General features: G+C 38.6%; 1 protein-coding gene across 1 annotated transcript in view; it reads right to left on the bottom strand.

Moving 5' to 3' along the window:
- Positions 1–17,501: 17,501 nt before the first annotated feature.
- SLC15A5 (solute carrier family 15 member 5) overlaps positions 17,502–25,262 on the bottom strand; it is a 35,123-nt gene continuing 27,362 nt past the window's right edge. Inside the window, exons 8-9 of the mRNA XM_072879210.1 lie at positions 19,519–19,627; positions 17,502–17,646 (exon numbers count right to left, since the gene is read on the bottom strand). Of these exons, the coding sequence (XP_072735311.1) occupies positions 17,502–17,646; positions 19,519–19,627 (254 nt within the window). The remainder of the gene's footprint in view (positions 17,647–19,518; positions 19,628–25,262) is intronic.

Raw genomic sequence — 25,262 nt, forward strand, 5'->3', positions numbered from 1 at the left:
AATAGAGAACATGAAATTCAATAGCAACCTTTGCTTTCATCACTGCATTTTACACGGGAGATATGAGGAGTTTAAAATTTTACTTAGAAATAAGTAATGGTTTTTAATTGCCTAGACAAATACAACCTCTGCAATAGTCTTACAATAATATAGCCATGAAGATCAGTGGTATTAAAAAAACTGCACAATAAATTACCTAGTTAAAAATTTTTTTTTAAAAAATCAAATCAACAAATCCAACCAGGAAACCAATGCTCACAAAGCAGAAGCCGCACTGCAAAGCTGTGTTGTTTTTTTTTTAACCCTACATCATGCTCACAATGTTTCTTTTTAGAAAATCTCCTGAATCTCTCTAAAAATTAACTTTAGTGATATATTAATATTCAGACCACAGGAGCAGAGAAAGACTGAGAAAACAATATGTGAAATATGTAGTGAAATGCTGTTTATGAATATCAGATCCTATAGCAAAATACAACAGTTAACCAAAATTTGTTTTCTAGTACAGAAAGTTAAAGGGTGTTTTTCAATTATTTTTTTAAAGTGAAATAGCTATGATACAATCAAACATCAACTGGTCACAGTCTAATTGGCATAAACTAATGTAGATTTTCTTCCAATGTGCAAAACCCTCTATACCAGCAGAAGTTATCTTTATGCCCACGAGGAAAGGGATCCTACTGCTTTAGTATGAGACACGTTGAAAGAGCTACACATTTTGTGTTCAAAAAACCCTCCAAGTTCATAAAAGTAAAGTTTTTTTTCCAAATACTTGGTGGCATCACCTCACTAAGCAGTGATTTTAGGAAAGCCCCCATACTGTTTCTGTTGCTTCTGCTGCCCTTTCAGTTTTAATTTTTGCAGTTAGTAAGGGCTCAGACCAACCTATGAGGAACCACACGGTTCTCAAGCAGAGGAAAGCAGAAAGAACAAGGGGAAAGGAGGAAAGCACTTTTGAGAAAGAAACTCCCCCAAATCTGTCTGTCTATCTGCATGCCTACAACCACACACACAAACTGTGTCATTTCTCAGTTGTGGATCTGAAGTGGCCATCCTTTCCCCCATCATTTCCAAGATGAGAGGAAGGCAACTGCCTGACCTGTCGTATACTCCCCCCTACGATGGAGAAAATAAGCATGAAAAAGTTTTGTGGGTCAGGGACGAGGCTCGCAGTAGTACGACTATACAGATACCTGAGCTCCTACTGAAGTCAGGCAGAAGTAAAACTTCTCAAGTGCTCGTGTGAGGTTGATCACGTGCATCTTGTATTCAGTTTTGGAAGATCGCAGGGTTGTCTCCACTTCCCTATTTCTGGCTTCCTACAGCCTCTGCTAATATAAAATAGAAGGACTTCCCATCTGGATGGGTCTTCTGACAAGCAATAACAACATATGACTCTATGATTTCCAGCAGGAGTACAGAAGAATGCACAGTGGAAAAATGTATCTTTGAATTCATAATTTTTGAACTTATTTTCATTCTCATTCTATGAAAAATTCATTTGTGCTGTTAAAAACTGTTGTGGCGGAAACCCAAAAATCCAAGCCAATTTCATAATGGAAGGCAATTAAGTTGATTGCTGAATTATAAACACCACATCTTTCTTCAATGGGGATACTGTTCTTGAGTAAGCAAACTGTTTTTCTGTTCATGAATTAAAAAGAATGCATAAGTCTCTCTCTCAGAAGTTCAATGGAAAGTAAACATTCATCACTGAGTTGTGCTTTAAAGTCTCAGCCATTTAAAGAGCTTATATACTAATACTGGGGGCAGAAAAAAGCAAATTGACTCTTATGCAAAAATATTAGGATTAGAAAAAATACCTCTACAAATCCTGACCTATATTTTTTGCTTTTCAGCTGTCTACTCATTTTCAGGAATGAATGTCTTCCTCTGGAATCTGTAGGTTGATTTAAGAATGGAATGAGAGAGTCACTATGAAAGAGACAGTTATTGCGCTGCATGTAGTTAAAAATGGCAAAGTTTATTTCTTAAGTAGGACAAGAAAAAATGTGCAACGGAAGCTTATTTATTTATTCCCTTGGTCAAAGCTATGTCAACTATATAGGTTAAGACAACTATATAGGTTAAGATCCTTTGTTCTGAAAACCAAACCAAACCAAAACAATCCCACCAAGAACTGACTATACCAGTCCAGGAATTCATATTGAACACAGATAAAGAAATTTAGTGCTAGGCAAACCTTGAAAAGGCTTTAAGTAGGAGAAAAATACATGGTTAAATCTGCAGTAGAGATCAGTTTTGAAAGTAAAGTCAAGTAAGAGTCTGGGGCAATAATTAGAATTTGCAGATTCCTGGGTTTAGTATTTTTCTGCAGCAGTAAAGTCATTCATGACAAAATGCCACACCTTACTATGGTATGATCATCAAAATCTAAATGTAGTTCTTAGTTTCTGTAAACCATATACATTAGAGATAAAATGTTGGAAATGTAAAAAAACCAATAACAATAAACAAAACCCTTATGGCAATTTTAGGACTTTATGGTTGAAAAATCCCATAGGTCATGCCACACATTCATGCAAACCATACTGGGCACACTCAGACCTTCACAAAAGACTAAGTCAAAGCAGGCAGCAAAACAAAACCAGGTATTAAACCCTGAACAAGAGTTCACTGCAGTCATGATTCTCATAATCTAGAAGTGATACTATTCACCAACAGCCGAGATGAAACTCAAACAACATGAAATGCTGTTATCAAGAGACATTAGCTAAATAAAAATTTTAATTGCTTGGAATACATGATATTTCTGTCTTGTTTCTCAGTATTCTTTTCTTCATTGTTTCAAAAGGCACCAACAAGTTCCTGGGGTGAGAGACACTCCATCTGTTGTATTTGAACAATACACAGAGAAGTGATCCCGAACATAATCTAAATCTTTGGACGCACTAAGGAAATTAACAGCGACACTAAAAAAGTGAATATTCTCAGCAAGCTAAAGATAGACTAAAGATAATACAGTATTAAAAAAAAAAAAAAAAAAAGGATTTTATAGTTTCAGTGGGAAAACCCAGTATTTTTGATGCTTCATAGTGTCAAGAGGCAGGAGAAGCTCTTTGAATTATACCTTTAGAAAGAGATTAAATAAGAAATATTTTTGTAAAGCCATAAATGTGGAATGGAATGGTTAGATGGAAAGTAATGAACAGTGCAAGCTACAGTAGCCACTATCAGAAAGGCTATAGCGTCCCGAAATACTGGATGATTAGGCACAGCAGATTACTAGGAAGGTACTCCAGCTCAGGAGCCCCAAAGCCAACATAATGATACGATCATTTTTCATGCCAAACAATCTCAAAATGTTTTGTGGGAAATGCTGGCTTGTAGTTTGCTGACAAATGGAATCTGGGTGCTCAAGATGATATTTCACCCAAACTCGATCTTCACAGGGTGCTCATGACTTTGGTAGATCACACCTCTTAAAGGGCAGCCAAAATGGGCATGTTATCTGGAAGGTACTGCCGGAGTCACAGACGTGACCCTAGACCTGTCCCCTTCTTTGCTTCCTTAGTCAACTGGCTGCAGTGCATTTGAGGAAGATCAGCACCTTCAGCAGTTCTGCACACAGCTCAGTCTTTGAGATCTCCCGTTCAAGAGACATGCTTCAATTGTATTTATTATAACCAAATACAATCCCCTGCAAGCTGCACCTCCCTCACCAGGTTTCTATTTGAGCAGAGACTAGGTTAAGCGATTTGGGAAGCTCTTAAAAGACATGCACACTGCCAGATAACAATAATAAAAAATAATAAAAAATAATGTGGCTGCTTGGCATGACTCAGCAGTCAAATATTTTCATTCAGAGATATTTAGCATTAAAATTCAGACAGACTCAGGTGTCATTAGCTATTTATGAGGAAAAGAATCTCAATTAAGTATTCTTGATTTGTTAACAATTTAAGTTACAATGGAGCTTTTATTTCCTTTTAATTGTAAGCAAACAATATTATTAGTACTCAAGGCAGACAAAACAGCGGTATTATCATTATTCATTTACCATTATTATTAAAAAGTACAAGAAAAAGCAACAAAACCCCCCAACCTCAATCTCTTCCTCCACCCCTCAAGATATCCTTTCTAATCCTATAAAAGCATCTGTCTTTGATTTCAAGTGGAGTACCTGCTGTGCAGGATGCAATGCCAATCCAATTTGTGTGCAACAAAACCAAATGGGTTGAAATGAACCCTGCATTTTAAAGATGTTTTTGTTTAATCATTACCGTCACTCCTCTTTAATGAATGCATTAATCAAGCAAACCTTCAAGCAAAAACGGAAAGGCTCATCTCAAGAAATGAAAAAACAAACAAAAAACCCCCCCTATCTTCACAATATCCGCTACTGTCAAACACTGTTACACTTTCCTTTGGCAGAACTTCAAATGCATATTTCTGTAGGTTGTTTGGAGACATTAAGTAGAAGCAGCAGCTCCCTCCAGAAAGAACTGGAGGAGGAAACAGGTGAGCTGCTGTGTAGTCTCAGCTCTGCTACTGAGCTGATTAATGACCTGCTACGCAGGATATACAGCCCTGAGTTTTCCTGAGCACCCCCTCAAATGTCCTAGAATTCCATTTTATTTTAAGGAAATAATAAGAACGGTCAATACTGCGTTGTCAGCAACGTGTAAAAATCATATACGTAACATTTATTCAGCCCTTCGAAATTAGTTTGTTTCAAAGCTCGGTATCAGTAAGAACAATTCAATTTTGGAATATTTCCACCACACAGTACAAGGCACAGGGCTGGCCTAAAGAGAAGCTTGTTTTTAGAAATTACGGTATGTAAATGTTCACTTCTGACAAATTCAGTCACACCCATTATTTACATTATGATGTTTATCCAAATTTGTGAAGCAGGGATTGAATATGAATTTGCATGGGAAAATACCAGCAAAAAAGAACAGAAAATGGGAGAACACCACAGCTTTTCCAGTCTGGCATTCCCACCTTCTCCATCACCCAGGCAAAATTAAGGACTGTTGAAATTTAACCATCATGATACACTGGAACAAGCCAGTTATCATTTCACAAATAAAGTGGAGATAATTCAATATAACTTGCTCAGATGACAAATGCATCTTATATAAAATGGCTTTCCTTTATAAGATTTTTTTCTTGTTGAAATTGTCATACTCTTTCAAGGTAATGTTTAAAATCCATTACTTCTCTCTTGCTTCATTTGTGCATCATATTTTTTCCAAATGTTTAAGGTATTTCTACTGGTCACTGCCACCAAGGTACCATGTGCAAACCTGGGGAAAGAGTTGCTAAGAGCTGTACCAAAGTTACAATGTTCCCTCAAAAGGCTTTATTACAGAGCTAGATCCTTTCCAGGAGGAATTATCCAATAGCACTCCATTAAAGGATCATAAAAAATTTAAAGACATTTTATGATTAGGCCAGTGACCTTTACTAGAATTTCTCCCATGGCTTCCACAAATTTTATCTCAATGTGGAAACAAAAACCAGCAGAGGAAAAATCATATTGTTTAAATTAATTCATAGTTTGACAACAAAAAAAGGCAGTGTTTCCAGTATCAGATGGACTAAGAGAAAGATAGTAATGTTACATAAAATTATCATAAATTGATTTTTTCTAAAAGAAAAAAAAAGAAATTAAGTTAGATTTTTATGTGCTCTCTTGATCCCTGGAGGGTTCATATTCTTTTCTTCATATTTCTGAACAAAACTAGGGAGCAAAGTTAGCTATACTGATGCACAGCAGATAGACATTTTGCTATTCTGATGCTACTAACTAGAAGATCAGCTAGTGACATTTCTGGAGTTACCAAGTGGGCAAAGGACAGCTGAGTCCTCTGCACAATCATACAACAAGCAGTCATTAGACAGGGCAGGGCAAGAAACATCTTCCATCCTCTGATGTAAAGGTCTAGAATTCACTGATGTTGTTATTCTATATTATGACAACCACAGAACAGGTCTTTGTTTAATTAATTTATTTTAAAATCTATCCCACTCAGAATTATTCCAGAAAAGCCAACTCAGTTAGGAAAATGGGAGACTCTGCTCCTCTGATGAGCAGTGACTGAATCTGATCACCACCAGATTCAGAAGAGGGAGGGAGATGGCTCCCCTCAGTCTCATTACAGACCCCAGATAAACCGAGGTACACATGAATTATGCATGAGGTAATTTGAAAAAGTTCTTTAAAAAGTTTTAGTTCTGATTATTTGTCATCAATTTTTTAAAAAATCTCTGTAACCTCTGGCAATAACATTTATTTACCAGTTATTCCAGTGTTATGCATTCAAAAGAATAGCTAATATTTTCCTTACTCTTTCTTCCAAATTCTCCATTTGAAAAGCAATTAAAAAATATCCCCAGATATTCTTCTGAGAGAGATTCAATTTCCTGATTTCAGTTGTTGATAGACATGAAGCAACATCACATAGGGGGGGAAGAAAAAGAAAGAGACGAGGGAAAGAAGTCATCCCAGCCTTCTGTCAGGCACTTTACAGCATAATGAGCTATGATGAAAAACAAGTCAAACGCTGAGAAAACAAGAAAGCTTGGAAATTTGATCTTACTGACGGGATCAGGAGTAATTAATTATAACCCATGTGACCACTGGATGTCCCCACTGTTCCTCAAATGCGGCACAGACTCCATCTACCTGGCAGTTACCAAACCAGCAGATCTGATAAAGAGCAGGGAGCGTGCAAGGACCCAGGTAGCGATGATTCCCACAGTAATCAAATCCCCAACGCACGCAGACATGCACACACACGCGTGCCCGCATGTGCGGGAGCAAAGCGGAGAGCAGAGGAACGGCAGATCACAGGCGCTGAGAGAGAAACACTCTTTGAATACGGCTTCCACCAAGTTCGCTTGGTGTCTACTCGATGCTTAATAATGCAACACTGAGCGAGGCTGGGTGACAGATCCTCAGAGGGAGACGGGAAAGCAGAATTACTTCTGAGGAGATGTGCAGGAAGCCTGGATTAGAACGTAGCATGCAATGGGGCAAATGGAAAAGACCCTCGTGCCATAACAGGTGAGAGGAAAGGTGAGCAGGAGCAGGGATGTCAGCATAAGACCACCGCGCAGCTGCCAGTCAAAAGCATCCAAAAGAGCTGAAATAGCAAGAGAACATCTGTAATGCCACAGGGTGCTCTTCATATCAAAGCTTTGAGGGCACTGGTGGGATGAAAGCTGGAGAAGGCAAAGGAAAACAAAAACAAACCCCAAAATACACCAGGAAGACTACTTCTACACATCCTTCTTTTGAGGTCAGGTCATATGAGAGGTTTAAGTTCACATGAAGGTGTAGGAAGCCGAGGTGTTAGCATCGACTCATTTTTATTTATTTTGTCATGTGACAAAAAGCCAGACCCAATTCTGCCATCAAGGAAGGACCAAGTGCCTTGCTTACTATGATAAAAAGGAAAGAGATCACCCTGTTTTTTAACAGAAGGAATTTCCTGCTTATAGATTCAAAAGCAAATTGCAAATCACCCATGTGTCTATTTTGCAGACTTAGAAAGCTCAAGCTCTGACAGCTCATGACTTCCTTCACGTTTGTAGTGAGAGGTTACGCCACAAAAAGCGGCAGATCCCTCCTCTGTCCGCACCTCCTTTTATTAGCACAGTTCACTGATGTTAGATGTTGAACTACAAAGCTATGGGAAGGGCAGCAGTTGCTCATACAAAATAATATTTGAAGAGTTTGCACTCTGTGAAGGTGATTTGTGAGTTTATTTTCCCTCCTCCATCCTTTCTCTCCTTCCTACCGCTTGCAGAAGCCTGATCAGTGAAGGGTCTGGGCCATGGCTGACTTCACCTTGGACTTCAAAAAGCAAGTCATAAAAAACCTGCAAGAGCACAAACACTAGCAGAGAGATACTAAAAACAAGTACCTAAATTGCACATTTCACTAGAACATGCTAAACTGGCAATTAGTATTACATTTAGTTATTATTAGTATTCTGATTAGTTACATAAGCTATTGGGATGAACAGAAACACAGAACTAAGGATAACTCCTTCAGCCTGGATGCCTGGAAGGGTTTACCAGAAGGGTTTTGTGTTTTGTTCTGTATTTTTTCCCCTCACACACTGTTAGAAGGATGACTGGTCTGACACACCGTGGATATTCTTTTGTTCGGATTTCAGATGTTCACAAAACAGAGCTGCACTGAAAAGGCAGGGTTTTTTAGGGGGAGAGCTCTGGGGGAGGGAAGTGCCTGAATATATTTGAATAATAAATTAATTTGAGAATTTCATGGTTTGCAATTAAATTAATTAGGTACTCTGAATTACTGGCCAGTGACTCTTCAAGCTTGTTCTACTTGGTTTGAAGTGATGTATATACACAAATGTGCCAGAAAACCTAGATAGCTTTTGTTCCCTCCCTGGATCTCATCTATACTTTCAGATCAGTAACTGACCATAATACATATGATTTGTATGAAGAATAAAATGGATAAAGTGATTTGCTGAGATTTCACAGTAATAATAAAAAATTGTTACCTGTTAGGCTGACTTCTCGTAGTCAACACTCTCTTTAGCAGCATGTTGTCTGACAGAGAGAATTCATTGTGTATGTTTCAGCCTTCCAAAAAATAAGAGTTACTATCAGGACTCTTCATCCAAAGATCTGAGATTGCTTAAAAATGTCAGGGATGCTTTATGACAGCTGTTCAAATTCTGAGCAGTTTCTTTATAGCTTTTGGCATTAAAGGAGGATAAGTAACATATCTAATCCCGAGACCTGATTACTTTCCCAGGTCTAAAATGGAGACTGTGCACTCTCATTTTCAGACCCGTTGTTGGAAAGCTAGTTCTCTGGCACCTCCTCCACTCTCAAGACGTTACATCTCCACTTGACTCCAAGCTGAAGTCAAGTAGGAGTGCTCCGCCACTCTCCAGCACTCAGCTTTTTGCATCTTAATCAGGTGCTAGAATTAGAAGTTAGCCATAATTAAGGCCTATGTAAGTTTAGGAAAAAATAATAAGAAAAAAAATATCAAGAAACAGTTAAAATCCATTAACCCAAACATTTTGGGGCCCAAAAGTTCAAGGTGCCACCTTGAACTAGATGCCCTAGTTTGAACTAGTTTGCCCTAGAGCCCAGAGAAGGAAGAGTTTAGCCTATAGTCTTATGGCCGTGATAGTAACATAGACCCTTCAGAATCAGTCTGATTCCTCCAATTTTAATATTATCGTGGTTTGAAAATTGTAAGGCCCACTATGGAGTAATTTAAACTAACTCTTTCGCCATTAGAGAGACAACTAAGCCCCATTAGCGTTTACAAAGAATTACCAGACTCATAGGAATTATACTTAGCTAAACAAAACAAAAATGATCAAGCCATTGCTAGGGTCCTCCCTGGTGCCTCCACAGAAAAGGTTTTGCCCATGCAAGCTGGAAGGCAGTTGAATGCAGAAGTATTAAAAGGTGTCCACAGAAGAAAAAAAAATGGCTTAGGCCAAGTTTGCTCATACCTTTATTCTATGGCATTTGTTCCTTATCAGCCATTCATGTAGCAGAGAAGAATTTGGCCCAGAGTTGCTACAGTTAAGTTGCTACAGTTGCTACTCTGATTAAGTTTTAGCTAATCTTGTGTGATAGAAAATGCATGCATGAAATTGCTGTGTAGTCCAGCCTGAAACACTCATAATGCCTTGATAGAGCCCTTTGAGCATGATAAACTAGAACAAGACTACACCGTAAATCCCGTCTTGCACTAAGGAGTCTCACAAATTCAGTTTTAATTTTTATAAACAGATTGCTTCTTGGGTTGTTATTATTAGTGTGAGCTGGACAGCTTGAATTAGAGAATAATTTATTCCCTGTGCATTTCTAATTACAGAAAAGAGGTTCACTCACTGACACACTTGTCCGTCTTGTTCTTTCCTGTCTTTCAGGCATGGCTGATTGCAGTTAAATAGACAGACCAGCACAAACTGCATAAGAAACACAACTCTGTCAAAAAAGGACTGAAGTGTTACCATTAATTATTCTGGACCATGTGCTCATTTACAACAGATCTAACATGAGAAATATTCTCAGAGGTGTCAAACAGCCTCAGCTTCATAGGTGCATGGGGGTAGCACTGACTAAATGTTTGAGTGACTGGTAGGATGTGACCTGCCAGAGACCCTTGAAGCTTGGGGATTTCATGTGCAATTTGTGTTTCAGCATTCAATAGATAATTTAAATTGGGCCACTCTCTCTGTGCGTTTCTGAAGGATCTACATGCCTGAGCCTGTATCGGAACTGCACAAGTATCTCAAAAAAAAGCATTTATGAGCATCTGCGCAAGTGATTATTTGGAACTCACTGCATCTTAAAAAGGCTCGAAGAAAGTGAAAATACCGTTTTCTAAAGAATGTCGAAAGGTAGGCGTAACAATCGCTGAGTGCATAGGAGGATAGTTTGAAAATGCTAACTGGGGGAAAGAACAAAAACAAAATCACCATGATTTAGTTAACCCTCGCTACAACAGGGGCTGTTATTTTAAATAACTGAGCAGAGAATAGTCCACTTTAGCCATTAATCAGATGAACAAACTTTGCAAAGGCAAGAATCAATTGACTGGTAATTCACATTGGAACTGCAAAGAAGCACTGGATTTACTAAGTAAGTTAATACTGAATACTGTCCAACTATTTCAGCCAGAACTACAAGAGAACCCTCTTTCTGGTCAATTTTTTTAAAATACAAGAAATATGTACTTTAGGTGTGCCCTTACTGGCACTGTATTTAGTCTTTTTAACATCCATGCAGTCTAACAGACGAGACCTTCATCCACTCTCACGTATTCTCATAAAGATGAATTTCCTACCCCAAGCAAGGAGCAGCAATCAAAAGCTCTTCCATAATGAAGCAGTACCATTAGGTAATAATCGCCTTCCTCCTCTCTTGGTACAGTTTGCTGCTCTCTGTTGTTGAAACGATTTGCTTGTTTTTCACAAGACCTGCATAATTTCTGTACTTGGATGTCTGCAATGAAGTTTCTCCCTTAAAGTCACAGACATTCCCTAGCTCTTTTTTTACAGAATACATAAGGGAGAACTTTTTGCTGCTTAAGGTTTTACACAGTATTGTCACCATTAAAGTTCAGTTTACAAACAGCTTAAGCCTAAAGAGCGTTTCCACTAAATGACAGCTCTTTACAAACAGTGACAAAGCTTGTTGAGGGGGTTATCATCTGTCAGCATGATATTAAAATCTCTCAGGTTTTTCACCTGAATATTTTAAAAAGGAACAATTTCAAGACAATAGGAAAACTTTATGAGCCAAGGTAAAGAAATTCAGAACTGCATGTAATGCTGGATTTGCTTTCAAGCAGCATCCTCTTGCAACCTTTGGTTTACTATTCAACATTTGTTTTGAATTTATGATTTTGCTTGGTGTCAAAGATTGCCTCTTTCTGCCAGCTAAATAGACAGTATCTTCATATCGTATTCATTGACCATCCAAAAAAACAAAGCTGAGATAACTTGCTGTGCCTTTTTACTAAGTGCTACTATAACTACTATCCCCAACCTCATCAGCGATCTTGCTTCTGAAGTTCACATGACATGACAATGAAAGCAGTCAGGATCTGGTTTCAAAAAGATGCTTTTTACCAGGCTACAAAGCAGGTAGGACAAACGTCAACTGCTTTAAGGTTTTTTCTGTTGTTTCTGCCCCCGCACATCCCCCCCCCCCGCACCCCAGGTTGGGTTTTTTTGTTTGTTTGTTAAGTGTTTCAGACTTCAAAACATTTCTTCTGATCTGAAAGGAAAAAGAATATATATGTGAATATTAAAAGGAGTATCCAGAACATATGCACACCTACATTCAGTCTCCATCCAGTCAGCACACTCTGCTGGGTATACAATACTCAGTTTCAAAACCTCTGTTCTAAGGTAAGCTGTTCCAGATGTGATAGAGCAAGCACTTGAATAGGAGTTTCCCACATTAACAGGAAAGAAGCCTAACCGTCAAAATGTGAAGTTAATATCTGCAATATTTTCCAGACATGTGCTTTTTCTCAAAGTGTATTAGATAATTGGAATGAGCATATTTTGGCTCTACACAAAATCCTGATGTTTGGAAAGGTGGTGGACTACTCCCCAGCCAAACTGTAAGTATACCTACTCCACATTTTTTATTTAATTTGGGGGGAAAAAAACCCAAACAAACCAACAAAAAACCAACCCCAAAACAAAACAAACAAACCCCCACCACCAAAAAAACCAAAACACCAAACCAACCAAAAAAACCCAAAACACCAAAGTGGAAAAGATGCTCGTCATACAATACTTTAAAAAAAGTTTCTGCTAATTTTCTTTTTGAGCGCATGTATCCCCCAACAAAATGTGTAGACTGTGTCTACAATTTGGTAGTCTTAGGGTGCATTATCCAGTACTCTGTAGAGATGAAGCATCTTCAAAACACTGAAAAAAATAATTGTCAGAGCAGTTCTTTTCAGTCTTACTACCATTGAGTACTAGAACTGATTAACTAATTTTAAAGAGTCAGCACCAGTACTATTAGACTGCATAAGGTTCAGATGTCAACCTTCTCTGAATCAAGGAAGTCTATATTTACGGTCACAGTCAGAGATTGAAACTAGAATAATTTAAAGTACTACACCAACAGAATATTACTTCTATGGTGAGATTTTCTAGAGACCAGGTAGATAGAAAGGAAAAGGTCATTTTTATTCTATTCAGAAGAGAGACATGATGAGGACACTTGTGAATTTGATTTTTTTTTTTTAAAGATTAAATAAAAGCAGACTTTCAAAACATTCTCTGGAAGGTAGCTGTATTTGCCCTTGCCAAGGCAAATCTATTACATGTTATAGCAAACAGACACCAAGCTGAAGTCCAAAAGCTTTATTTCTGCTCTGCAGCTCTGCTCTAGGGACACAAGGAAGGCGTTCTCCTACCTCATCTTTCCAACTCAGAGTTCCCACAGAAGCTGAACAAGACTGATTTTCATATCAAGTGGGTCACACACCTCTTTCTTCCATCACTGACAGAAAGCAAGCAATTCTAGAAAATTTACAAGAACTTTCAAGATGCACTAGTAGCTCCAACTAAAAGAAGGGAAAAGAAATCCAGCACAGACACAGACAGCTCAGTTTAATGCTGTAAAATTACCTCCAAGGTATTTTAATCAGACACACTCAGGGTTCTTTCCAATAAAAAAAGAATTCTGAATGTTATTCTTCCTTTCATACCTAGGGAACCTGACTGAAACAGATTAAAGAAGTTGCACAAGGACACTCAAAGCCTATGTAACATCTGATCTGGGTTCTACCTTCTGACTACTACTGCTGAGTCTTAACAACTCCCTCTTTTTTCTGCAAAGCTGCAGGCTTCAGCAAACAAAGCATTCCTTATAGCTAATTGGTATTACATGGAAACTCAACTGCTCTTATTTACAAAACTACAGATTTATGTCAAGCAAAGCCAATTATGCTTAATGTTTAAACTATTGCAGGTGCTCAATGACATTGTTGCTAGGCAGTAGAAGTGAAATTGCTCTTTTAATGCATCTTGTTCCAACTGGGAGCATGTGTTTTATCATCAGTGCAAACTTAACAGATGGAGAACTTAATCCTCTCCAGCGAGCTTTCTTCACCCTCCCTCACTCAAAATGGTATCCCATGCATTTAGACTTAACTGAGGTGCTCAATGAACTGTCTGGGACAGAACTTGTATTTTTTGTATGTGCATACATGAACACAGTATAAAACACACCTTTAACCCTTAAGAAACCCCAAAACTGTACCAGCAGTAACCAACGATACATATGGCTATTCAAGGTTAGTAATGACCTCTGCTGAGCACAGCACCTACTCAAATAGTTATAACCAGAGCTGGTAGCACAAAAGCAGCTTCTTTCAAAGTCAAGACTGAACCTAGAGAGTCCTTTATACTAATTTCACTGTATGCTGGGACAAGATTTAGAAAATTAAGGTAGTACTCAAACTAAAAACTGAACTGGGATGTTTCTGGTCACTCCTAACCTCACTTAGGAGGCAACGTTTTCCACAATAAATTTCAAAACTATAATCCTTTATGGTGAGGATTAAAACATGCATATCTTAGATTTACTTCGTGCAAAGCAACATCAACAGGTGACCTCAAACACAGGCGATCAGATCTGAATGTTTTGTTATCTCCCATAAAAACTGCCATAGATCAACAAAATGTTGAACAAAAGAAGGCTATTCTAACATTTTCCAGCTGCTTATTGCATTGTTTCACATGCACACACACCTCATTTTTTCTGTCCCCTCATTTTTTCTAATGTATTAAACCAGATGTGAAAGCAGCTTCTTTTAAAGTCAAGACCAAACCTATAGAGTCCTTTATACTAATTTCGCTGTGTGCTAGTACAAGATTTATAAAATTTAGGCAGTGCTCTGAAAGTACAAAGGATTCCATCAGCTTTGCATGGAGTCCCAGATGCTGCAGTTCAAGAAGCATCCCCATCTGTTGGGTATAACTGCTAAATTGCTCTGTCATAACAACGAGCATGATTGATAGACTTTTACATATAGCTTCCTTTGCACCACCAGCTGAAATAAGTCAAAATCCAGCAATCAGTACCCCTTTTCTTTTGCCATCCATCCAAAAGGCCAAATTCTTAACTAAATCTGATAGAAAAAGCCTTCCTTTAGTCCATGTGAAGAAGGCAGAGAGTTTTCAGTAGTCAACTATTCATCCCAAAGCCCATTCTAACCCATATCTTCCAGAGGACCTCTTTATGAAGGCTGCCCAACTGCTGAAAGCCTTTCTTGCATGTTTGCATGACAGAGAGGTCCTGTCCAGGGAGTTAACTAATCCTCTTTTTCTTGCAGAATGATCTTCATCAGACAATTAAACTGCAATAGCTATATTCCACTCTCTGTTGTCATCTATTCTCACATTTTGATTTCTGAGGGTGGGGGGGCGGGGGAGTCTTAGGAAGTTTGAGGTCATTCGGCCTGAGCATGCACCAGAGGAAACACTTTACCTTAACAGAAAGTTGGGTTTCTTGTTCTCCTGTTTTTGATGTAAATGATTCCAAACTGCTGTTATTTTTGCAGTTTTAAAGACAAAAATTATATAAATATCATTAGGTGTTAAAAGCGCCTCCAGCCCAGTTATACTCACTGGCTCAAATCTTAGATTTTACCCTTTTATTACATAGTTGTTCTCCTTTTGTGCATAACTCCCAAATGCATCGACAGCGACCACATACCTCTTGTCAGCAGACTCCAACCAGCATCTTTGCAGCTTTTCTGTGCCAAGACAAAGGTGAAGTCAAGTATTCAGGAATTTCTCACTTTTTCTTTAGGGAAAGAAACTAGGAGTTTCCGTGTCTTAAAGCTGGGTTTATTGCAATACAAATACCATTTAGAAAATGATATCTTACAAGCAAATAACTGTCAGGTGGGATGGACAGATTTACTCAAATACATGGAAATTAGTCTGCCTCCCACTCTCTGTTGGAGACTAGGTCCTTCAGCCTTTCGCTGCCTCTCCCTCTCACAGCCCCAGCACCAGCCCAGCTTATGCAGTCACTTTTGGAGAAAGAGGCTGTCTCTTGCTGGCAGGGCAAGAGCCAGGGCAAGGCAAGCAGGCAGCCTTCCCCCCCCCACCCCCCGCTTCTTACAGAGCAAACAGGGAGCTGTACGCTCAGCTCCGCCATCAAGGCATGATGTCCCACACCAGTCGGAAAGCACATCTTTGACATAGATGACCATTTCAGATGGACCTGTATGAAGATATACTTACTTCTTCCATCTCCACCAGTGCATCCTAGGATCACATTCTCTTTTACCACAAAGGAAGACATTAAAGAAGTTCCACTAAAAACTCTCTTCCACACGGGTACCTCCCCTTTCTGCAGTATCTGTTGCCATCTAGGCTTTATCGGGTCCCTCAGACACCTTGTAGCTCTTCTGCTGACCCTGATCTCCATCTTCACAAGTTATTTCCCACAGGACATGTCAAGTGCTTTACTGAAATCAAGGAAGATCATCTCTACTATGTTTTGTTTAGAAAATGAATTCTTATTACACACAGACATTAAGGTAGGCTGGCAAATCTAGCTTTGATATATCTGTGTTGCATTTTATTCAATTTTCCTTTTATCTCATGACTTTAAATATTCTCTTTTAATTTTTTAAAAGAAACCCTTAAATACTAGTGAGATCAAACTAACAGCTCCTGACTGCCTTCCTTCCTACTTCTTAGATGTATTTACTATGTTTTGCTCCCCCTCCTGCAATGCCCAACCCAAAGTTACAGCATTAAATATGGGTAACGATGGAGAGATGATTTCCTTTACCAGCTCTTTCATAGTTTCAGCTCACAAACTACCCTCTGTGTCACTTCAGTGCATTATATTCCCTTAATGTAGTTTCTCCTGCGGTAGAGCATTCCTCATATCTAGCATTCTGGCTTGACTACCACTTCCAATACGAACATCTTGATATCAAAGTGCTCCTTTAGTTTTTGGGTTCAATATGTTTCCTTATCACAAAGACCCCACTTCTATCCTCGCTCTTTTTAGTAATAAAACCTTAAAAAAAAAGTAAAGTGGTAAATGCTGGATTAGCATCGCTCACAATACTCAAGTCAGCCAATCTGAGCAGTGTTTTACACTGTTTAGATCTTTAAAGTGGAATGCATTTTACTAATAATTTTTTCCCCCATTTCCAACTGCATCTACCCTTTCCCAATCTTCTTTTCCTAACTCACTTCACCCCCTTCAACTGGGCTACAATTTGTAATTTTGATGTAAATAAATTCTAGTCTCCAGTTCTCCTACTAGCAATTTTCTGTATATCATCCTTTAGGAATGACAAATCTCACCATGCTTCTGCCAAATAAAAGACTAGATGCCTCAGCATCAATGTTTCACAACATACTTTATGGACTTATTACTGGTATATAGTTTCTAGTATATTTTTGGTAGATCTCAAAGCAATTTGCAAAGAAGGTTAGTACAGCTGTGTCCATTTTACTGATGGGGAAACTAAGGTAAAGAAGCAACTTGCTGAAGGCTGGGTAGCAGAGCCATAGGAGAGCCAAGAATAGCACACAAGTCTCCCACCTTTGCAAGTATCAACCAGCCAATATCAGACTCCAAAATTATTTGTAAATGATACTGTCACAAAGCAATTTGCTAAACAAATGTATACTCAAGTTTATTAATTTTGAACCATTACTAAGTACAAATACATGTGGATACCTATCTATTTCCCTATAGATATTAAAAGCCTCTCTCCATCAGCCATGCCAAGCAGTGAGCTCTCATTGTCCTCAATGTGCATTATGACAGTGCAGCATCCTACAAGGCCAAATCCTATGATGACTGCTATTTTGTAAGCTTATAAATAACATTATTATTCCTAAGATAATTCATAAATACATTGGCAGTTCCACTTAAATACACTAGGTAACATCGTTAGAAAGCCAGTTGGTAACATAATCAAAATTTAGTCAAACAAGGGTGAAATTTTATCAGGTTTTCTCCATAGGAGACAAAATGGGAGAACTTTCCAGGACACTATCATAATGCTTGATGGCTTTTTCATGCTTCAAAAGTTTTTCTTCATGAAGACTTCCTCTGAATTCATTGGTGTATTCCTGATGCAGATTGTTGTATCTGGGAGGGAGGATAGGGAAGGAAAATGCTAAAATAATCATCCTTTCTGGGATTAGCTTCACCCATTGTTTATTAGGTAATATTTTGCAAGTTACAGTGCCTTCTGAGTCCTGGACTTCTAAGCAGCCAAAAAAATAGGATAGTGATATGTGCTTTCCTAGAACCTTTCAGAACTTCAGGATGAGAAGTGCCAAACAGGATGCAGGTGTTAATAATAGCTGTACTGTGTCATTTTAACGAATTTAAAAAGAAACATGCTTTTTTCCTCAGAGAAATTTTAGTATATTTCTTCTAATTCAGAGTTTTAAAGCCTGATTTCCTGCCATTCCTAAATCAGTGTTTATATGAATAGTCCTCATCCTTTTTTCTCCCCTCTGGGAGAATTCTTATTCAGCACAAAATAAAACAATTACACGTGACCTCAGAAAATGTATTTCATGTAGGTTTTGGTTGTCTTATTAAAAAATGAGGTACCTTGATTTTGCTTCAAAATCCCAATTTGAAATAAAATTATAAAAAATTTTCTTTTTTTTTTTAAAAAGACTGGAGGTCAAAAAATTTCCTCATAAAAATAAGTTAAATTGTGGCAAAATTATTCGTTGAATTCAACCCAATTTTATGGTCACTTTTCGACAACCAAAAACCTTTTAGTTTTCAGCAGTAAATGTCACAAAAGAAAATTTCATTTTACAGAAGAATAAAATCCCATTTTATAAAAGGAAGACAAAGTACATGCAGGAGAAACATTTCTAATCATGACTCAAGTCACATTTAAAAGAGAATCAAGAACTAGCCACCAGAATAAATGGACACTTGTGTTTCAGGTTACATTGAAATACTTGACAAGATGCTATGGTAATCTTTGGTGCTGCAAAGTTAGTGCTATGTGTAATTAAAAAAGCAGTATTTTTCTCAAGAGTTCTAGAAGTACACTGCCCATGGAAATTTTCTATTATCGTCATTAGCAAATCACTACTTCTTCAAGGTTTCTGAAGGATTTCCATAGAACTGCAGCCCAATGTCTAAGAGAATGCCACTTGCACGTGACCCTTCCCACTCATGGTGGCACCCTCCCTGTTCTTGACTACGAGTATTACTTATAACACTGACAACAGAAAGTTAACTGTGATTAAATGTTCCGGAATACAGGATACAGGCCAACTTTCAAACCACCCTGGATGTAAAATGGGATTGCAGTTGTGAGTTCCTTGCATTTTGCAGGCAATATACAGGTATTAAACCTAGGCTCTACAGGTGGCATAAAATTGCTTCCTGTGTGGGGGCTAATTGATCAATTCCGTTGTTTCCAGCAGAAGATTGCTTTTATCTCATTGCCCAGTAGAGTATCAGAAAATACTTCAGGGTTATTCTGTTGAAGCCACTGCATACAGCATTAACCAGTAGTGGTCTGCTGTTTTCTTGCAACCCCTTCACCTGCTGTCCTATAGTAAAGATGTAAGTTCATTGAGAGAACAGCAATGTTTTCTATGTATTGGTACAAAGCCAAGTGCAGTGGAGGTCAGTTCCATGACCAAGATATTGTGGTGCTATGATCTAAACTCCATGCCAACATATTTATGTCCTTCTGTAAGGAACAGAATGCTCTTCTTTCTTCAAGGCATTTTTATATTAATAAGACCCCCTAAATATTTAAGGCTAATTACAACAGGTTTTTTTTTAACCTTACCACATAATTTTTACTGTGAAATCTCTCTCCTCAAGGCAGATGAAAAATACTAAGGTCTGAACCCTGAAAGATAACATATGATCTATCACTACTAATTCTTTATTACACACTAGTTTACAGGTTTTGCAGGAATTTCTACCCATATCTCCACATGAAATATCAAGCTTTCATTTTCTCACACGTACCTGTGTGCAATGGTCCAGAACCCCAGGGTGTTCACCATCATTAAGGAAGCCAAGAAGAAGAAGAATCTCTCCAATTTGCCTTCATGCAGCAAGTGTGGAAACCAGCTGCCTGGCAAAGCAGACATTTGAAGGAGAATTAGTTTACCTTGCAGGATGAGACGTGGCTCATGTGAAAGACACGGAGATAACTGTGTAAAACACAATCACAGCAGGTGCTTTGAACCCCCCTGTAGCTATTTATACAGACTTCATTCTCACAGCATCTATGTTTTTTTGAGTCTACATTCTACTTTGCTCCTGCTTTGCAGACAGGCAATAGGGATCTAGGGAAACTAAAGGACTTTACTAACAAATCTGAAGGGTACTGTAAAACCTAACTCTGCACAGCTACTGCTGTAATGATTGGGCCATCTTCCCTTTGTATTATCCTGTTCACATAGCTAAATGAACGTCAAATGTGAAAATTTTAGGAAGAGCTAGAATTAAGGTGGTCTGTAGACACCCTTATTCACATCTCTTACGCTTTTAATAGGCCCTTCTTGAAAAAAAAAAAAAAGAACCAAACCCCATGCATAAAAAGCATTTGTTCAGTGCCTTGGATGGTGCTCCATTACCAAGACGCTACCCGACATTTTACTTTACCTTTCTGTATAGCTGCCTTTAGCCATGAGTCTGCAACATGTCCTTGTCTTGCACACGGTATTTGTGTGCATGAATCAGACCTTTTTCTACCAAAGCTTTTGGCAATAGTGTCTGGGACATTTTGGCAGCTTAAACTCCATTCAGCAGAGGACAGTACCACCTATATACACCTAGAGTCTTCCCTGCCTGTATTCCCTCCCTATTCTTGTGTGGTTTAGTTTGCACTTGTGTTGCTTTCAATGTTGTCCATTGCAACCAGTCTGCAGACAAGCTCAGGTGGTAAATAACTATGGAAATCAAGATGCTTAAAAAGAAAGCCAGCCCCGGTCAGTCTGCATTTGAAGACAATCAGTACCTGAAGTACCATAATCAACTACAGCAAAAACATAAAACCAAGGTGAAAAAGAGGTTACAGTAGATACAGAATATCAGAGAGAGCTCTACATTACTTTACATTATTTGGGAATACAGTATATTTATTGCCTTTGAAGAAGACAGACAGTCTTCATTAGCAAGTAGTGAAGTGCAATAGGAGCAAATACAGAGCATGAAACAGCTGCTGCTGAGAACATGGTGTCCACACTATACACAGCTCAGGGGGTTCACATCAGACCAGTTCCCACTAACAGCTGGAACATCAGGCACGAGCATTTTTTTGGTTTAGCTCCAACCAAGAGGAATGCAGGGTTTTTGTGCTCCAAGATCACTCTGTGATGCAAATCAGAGATAATCAGGAGATTCAGATCAAAAGCACACTCCTGATCTGAACTAAAACACCAGCATCAATGTGCCCAAAGACACCTTCCTTTGCTCCCTCAAAGTCTGGTATCAAATCCTACCCATCGAAACGGAGTGGCTATTCACCACCTGAGCAACCTAAAAGGGAGAGGAGCCTCCTGTGCCATAGCTCTGCTGTACAAACCTGATAGCCTTAACCAATCTTTTGGCCACTAAGCCATCTTTAGCCATCCAATGCCATTCTTAGCTTGTCAAAATTTTCTAATTAGAGAGAAAGAGCAGTTCCACAGCCCAGGAGAGCCAGCAGTCAAAGGATTACACCCTACCCCCCTCCCCCCCCGCACATATATTTACATTTTTCTCTTTCCTCCACATCTTAGAATTGTAAACACATTTCTTTTCAAAGCAGTTACCTTTAGCTCTCCTGGGATTAACAGAGAACAACTGCCATCAGTGCAGCAGTTTTCCCTAACTCCTCCGCAGTTTGCTCCATGCCACGTTACCTTTCTGCCTGTCACAGAGCAGCAGCACCTCACCTCTGCGTGCGCGGTTCCTTTTGTAGCATTATCTCAGAGCGAGTTTTAAAACGTATCATTTAACATTGTCAGTTGACTGAGCTCCTAGGTGCTATAACTTCATTTTAGTAGCTTATAAACTTTTACTGTCATAATTCACAATCAGGTAGTTTTTCATTTCACATCCCCCAGTGGCCAATAGAAGTCACGGAGAGAGCGCGTGTATCTGATGAAAGAGAAAGCACGCATGGGGTTCGGTGCTACAGCTTGTCAAAGCAGAGTTCATACGGTCTGCTAGGTTATTTACATCGGCTAGGCTAACTATATGAGCAGCAGGAGCTTCCTAATGGAACGGCGTTTACAATGAAACCTGAACAGAAAATACGTACTTAAAAATAGCACTGAGTGATTAAAAAAAAAAAGGTGGAATTTAGCAGCTTCTAAGAGAATGGAGTAAAATGGACCTTTGAAACTGTCTTAACGCTAGCGAAGGCACCATATTGAAACTCTGAAAGTGGGAATGCTTGATTTTATCAGGATGGAAGGGCAGCAGGAGATCTGGGTTCTGCCCCCACTTCACCACCAGTCCTCTCCATGGCCTGGGTCAAAAATCATTGCTCTGTCTCCTCTCTGCTTCTTTCAGTAATTGCCAGTGTTTAAACAGTGAGACCAGGATAACGACACAAAGCCTTTGGAAAATCCTGTATTATAAAGGAGCAACAGCATAGGCAGGGCCAAAATTAGATTGGTATAGTAAGACTCCAGCTCCCATAGTGCTCTCTCTCTCTAGTTTACTGCTCTATCCAAAGCAAGAGGTAGGAGCAAGGCTTTCTTTTCCTTTCAGCGAGGGGCAACAAGGCTTGTCAGGTATGCCTTTCTCTACAGAGAAACAGGAGTGGCAGCAGTCCTAGAGATATACAGACCGTTATCCTACTGCCAGTATGCATTTTCATCAGTGGATACAGCAAAGATTAATGTAACCATTTCCTATTTTCAGCCAAAAATATTTACTTCTCACTTCTTTTTTTCTTCTTTTTCCTTTTTAAATGGAAGTTGGTTTTCCATGAAGGAGGGGATAAACCTGGGCTACATTCACTTCTACTTACTGCATAGAGAATCCTCTGCTGGCAGGAAGCCTTGGGAGAGCAGCCGTCGGTGTTAAAACATCAAACATGTTTCAGGCAGCGAAACTCCCTTTAGGCGCTTTCACCCCTTATCCCAGTAACACCTTCCACAAGCAGTCTGCAGACTCCAACACCCTCCACTGACTAGGCTTGGGGTTCATACTTGCAGGATTTTACTCTCAGCCATGAACGTCAGGAACTTATTGGGCCAGTTTGGTTTTGCTGGAGTAAGACGCCCTGGGCACTACTGTGTTTGAAGAGTCCAGCACTTTCTCATCCTTGAATCAGCATGCAATATGCTAACAATTCACTTTCCCCCAAAAGACACTGCCTTTGGGTTCTGTCAATCCTTTATTTTTCTATGGAGATTGCCAACAGAAGTGCCAATTACAAGGTTGGTTTGTCACATAGATAATTGCTCACTGGGAATTAACTTTCTACAACAAGCTCCTGATTTCCATTTTTATTCCAACAATGGAAATACTTTGTAGCATGAATCACCACAGAGAATCAGAAGTTTCCTTTAGCTGTGTATATTTTAAAGAGCCTTTTCTTATTGGTTAGAGGTGAATCAGTTATGCATTTAATGGCAAATTTAGAAAAAATTAGAAGATTAAGTCCAGGCAGAGTCAGTTCCTCAAGCCTGCTATACCATACATCATTGAAATAAAGTGCCTGGTAAACTTTCACTGACATTTTGCAGTCCTATTGATTTTGCATCAAAAATGCTCAGGTAGTACAAGGAGGAATATTATACAACACCAAGAGAAAACACCTGATCCTACCAACACAGGCAGAAAAGTAGGTGAAGCAAGGATTAGGACACAGACAAAAAACACTCCTGGGCTGCTTCTGGTGGAAGACTGACAGCGACAAACTGCTAGCAACACTAGCCATCAAAGAAGATGTGGAAAGGGCTGTAAGCCAGTCTTTGACATATATTAGTGCACACAAGGTATCTTACTATGCTGGCATCCTTGGGGCTCCCAAGGGATCTACAACAAAGCCCAAAGTTGCATAGGAAGGCATTCAGTTTGTTTACTGAATAACACCATCATATTTTAGTATTGGGAAAACACAGAAGACAAAGCAAAACAGTCACATGCCAGAAGTTAGTCTATTCTGTATGATTCCTGCATTTTTACACCTATCCTACAATGTAGATTATTACTATAGAAAAATTTAACTCATATCTTAGAAGATGATTGTATTGCCTTCCATCATTTCATCAAGTTAGTGGGCATATATATAGCGTTTAATCATATCCAAATTAAAGTCTCAGTCTGCCTCTAATCCTTATTAGCTAAGTAGGCACCAGTGGACACCACCATCTGGACTGCAAGAAATATCCTTTAGCTTTATCGTCTTTGGTATTTAGAATCACACAAGGCTCCAAACTAAAAAAAAAAACAAAAAAAACCACACCAACAAAAAAGCCCCAACCCACAAAAAAAGCCTGGTTCTCTAAATACAAGCAGAAAAACTGTGTCTGGGGCAGTTTCCTTCCTCTGACCTTTTTTTTTTTCCTTTTCTTTCTTACATATTTACATTAATATTTTTAGAGAAATGTATTCTGAAATGATTGGCATAGGAGGACAGGTTTTGTCTTGCATCTTCTTCCTTTAAAATGTTAGGAGAGGTAAGAGATCCAAAAGAAAGCAGTTTCCCAGCTTGTACTGAAAATATCACTGTCACCCGTCATCTGTTTGCACTCGTCAGATTTTAAAAAAAGTCTTATTTTATCATATTCACACCATCCTCCATAGATGCGTTAAAAATGATTAATGCAGCTTTGACTGTGACTGATATCTGATCAACTTTGCCAATAAAAACCCAAATAAAATTCTAAACTAGTGACATGAAATAGGATATAAAAGTGTTTAAATTTTGTCAACACCCTCTGTGCTTCAACACTTCAAAATACACACTGGAGGATCTACTTCACTGTATCCTGAATTGCTTTGTAGCAAACATGGTCTCATTGCTTAGAGATGGGAGAACCAGAAATAGTCTTGGCTCAGGTTTTAGTGAAACAAGAATCATGGGACAAGACAAAAGCACCCATAGCCCAAGAGTCACACACTAAGCCTTGTTAAATCTTACAAAACCATTGCATAAACACTATAATCTTCTTTCAGCAAAAGAGAAAGAACTTTGGTCTTCCAATATAAATAAGTTAGTTCAGCTTTTTAGGAAAAAAAAGTTCCGGTTGGTTTGCTTTACCCCCAGTTCCATAAATTGTCCAGATACCGAATGTTTTACAAGCTCTTTAAACAGAGCTGAAAAAAATACCAAATGTGAGTAATGAGAGCTTAATTTGTGTCATTTGACCTTAATTTGACCTAAGAGAGGTCACAATTTTCTTCTCTGAAGTGCTGTCATCTTTAGAAGGTTCAATAGGTAACCATTAGGTTTTATAAATTAAAAATTATTATTTTGCTGATGTTCAGCTTTTCATCACAAGCACCAAAGAACACCATAAGCAGCACAATGGAAGAGTTTGGAAAAAATATAGATGGAATGAGAATTTTGTATAAAACACTTCCTATCAAACTAGGAGAAAAACAAAACCAAGCCTAAATGCCTCTTTGGTTTTGTTACAGTCTATACCAAGCTCCAGAAGTCTGATCTCAAGCCTATTTTGATTTATGAGTCAGCAGGACAAAAGTCCTGTCACAATTTTTGTGTCCATTTTGTCACAATTTTATTCAAAAGTCTAGCTTTT

This window comes from Ciconia boyciana, chromosome 1 (assembly GCF_034638445.1).
Source record: "Ciconia boyciana chromosome 1, ASM3463844v1, whole genome shotgun sequence".
In the NCBI taxonomy this organism is placed as follows: Eukaryota; Metazoa; Chordata; class Aves; order Ciconiiformes; family Ciconiidae; genus Ciconia; species Ciconia boyciana.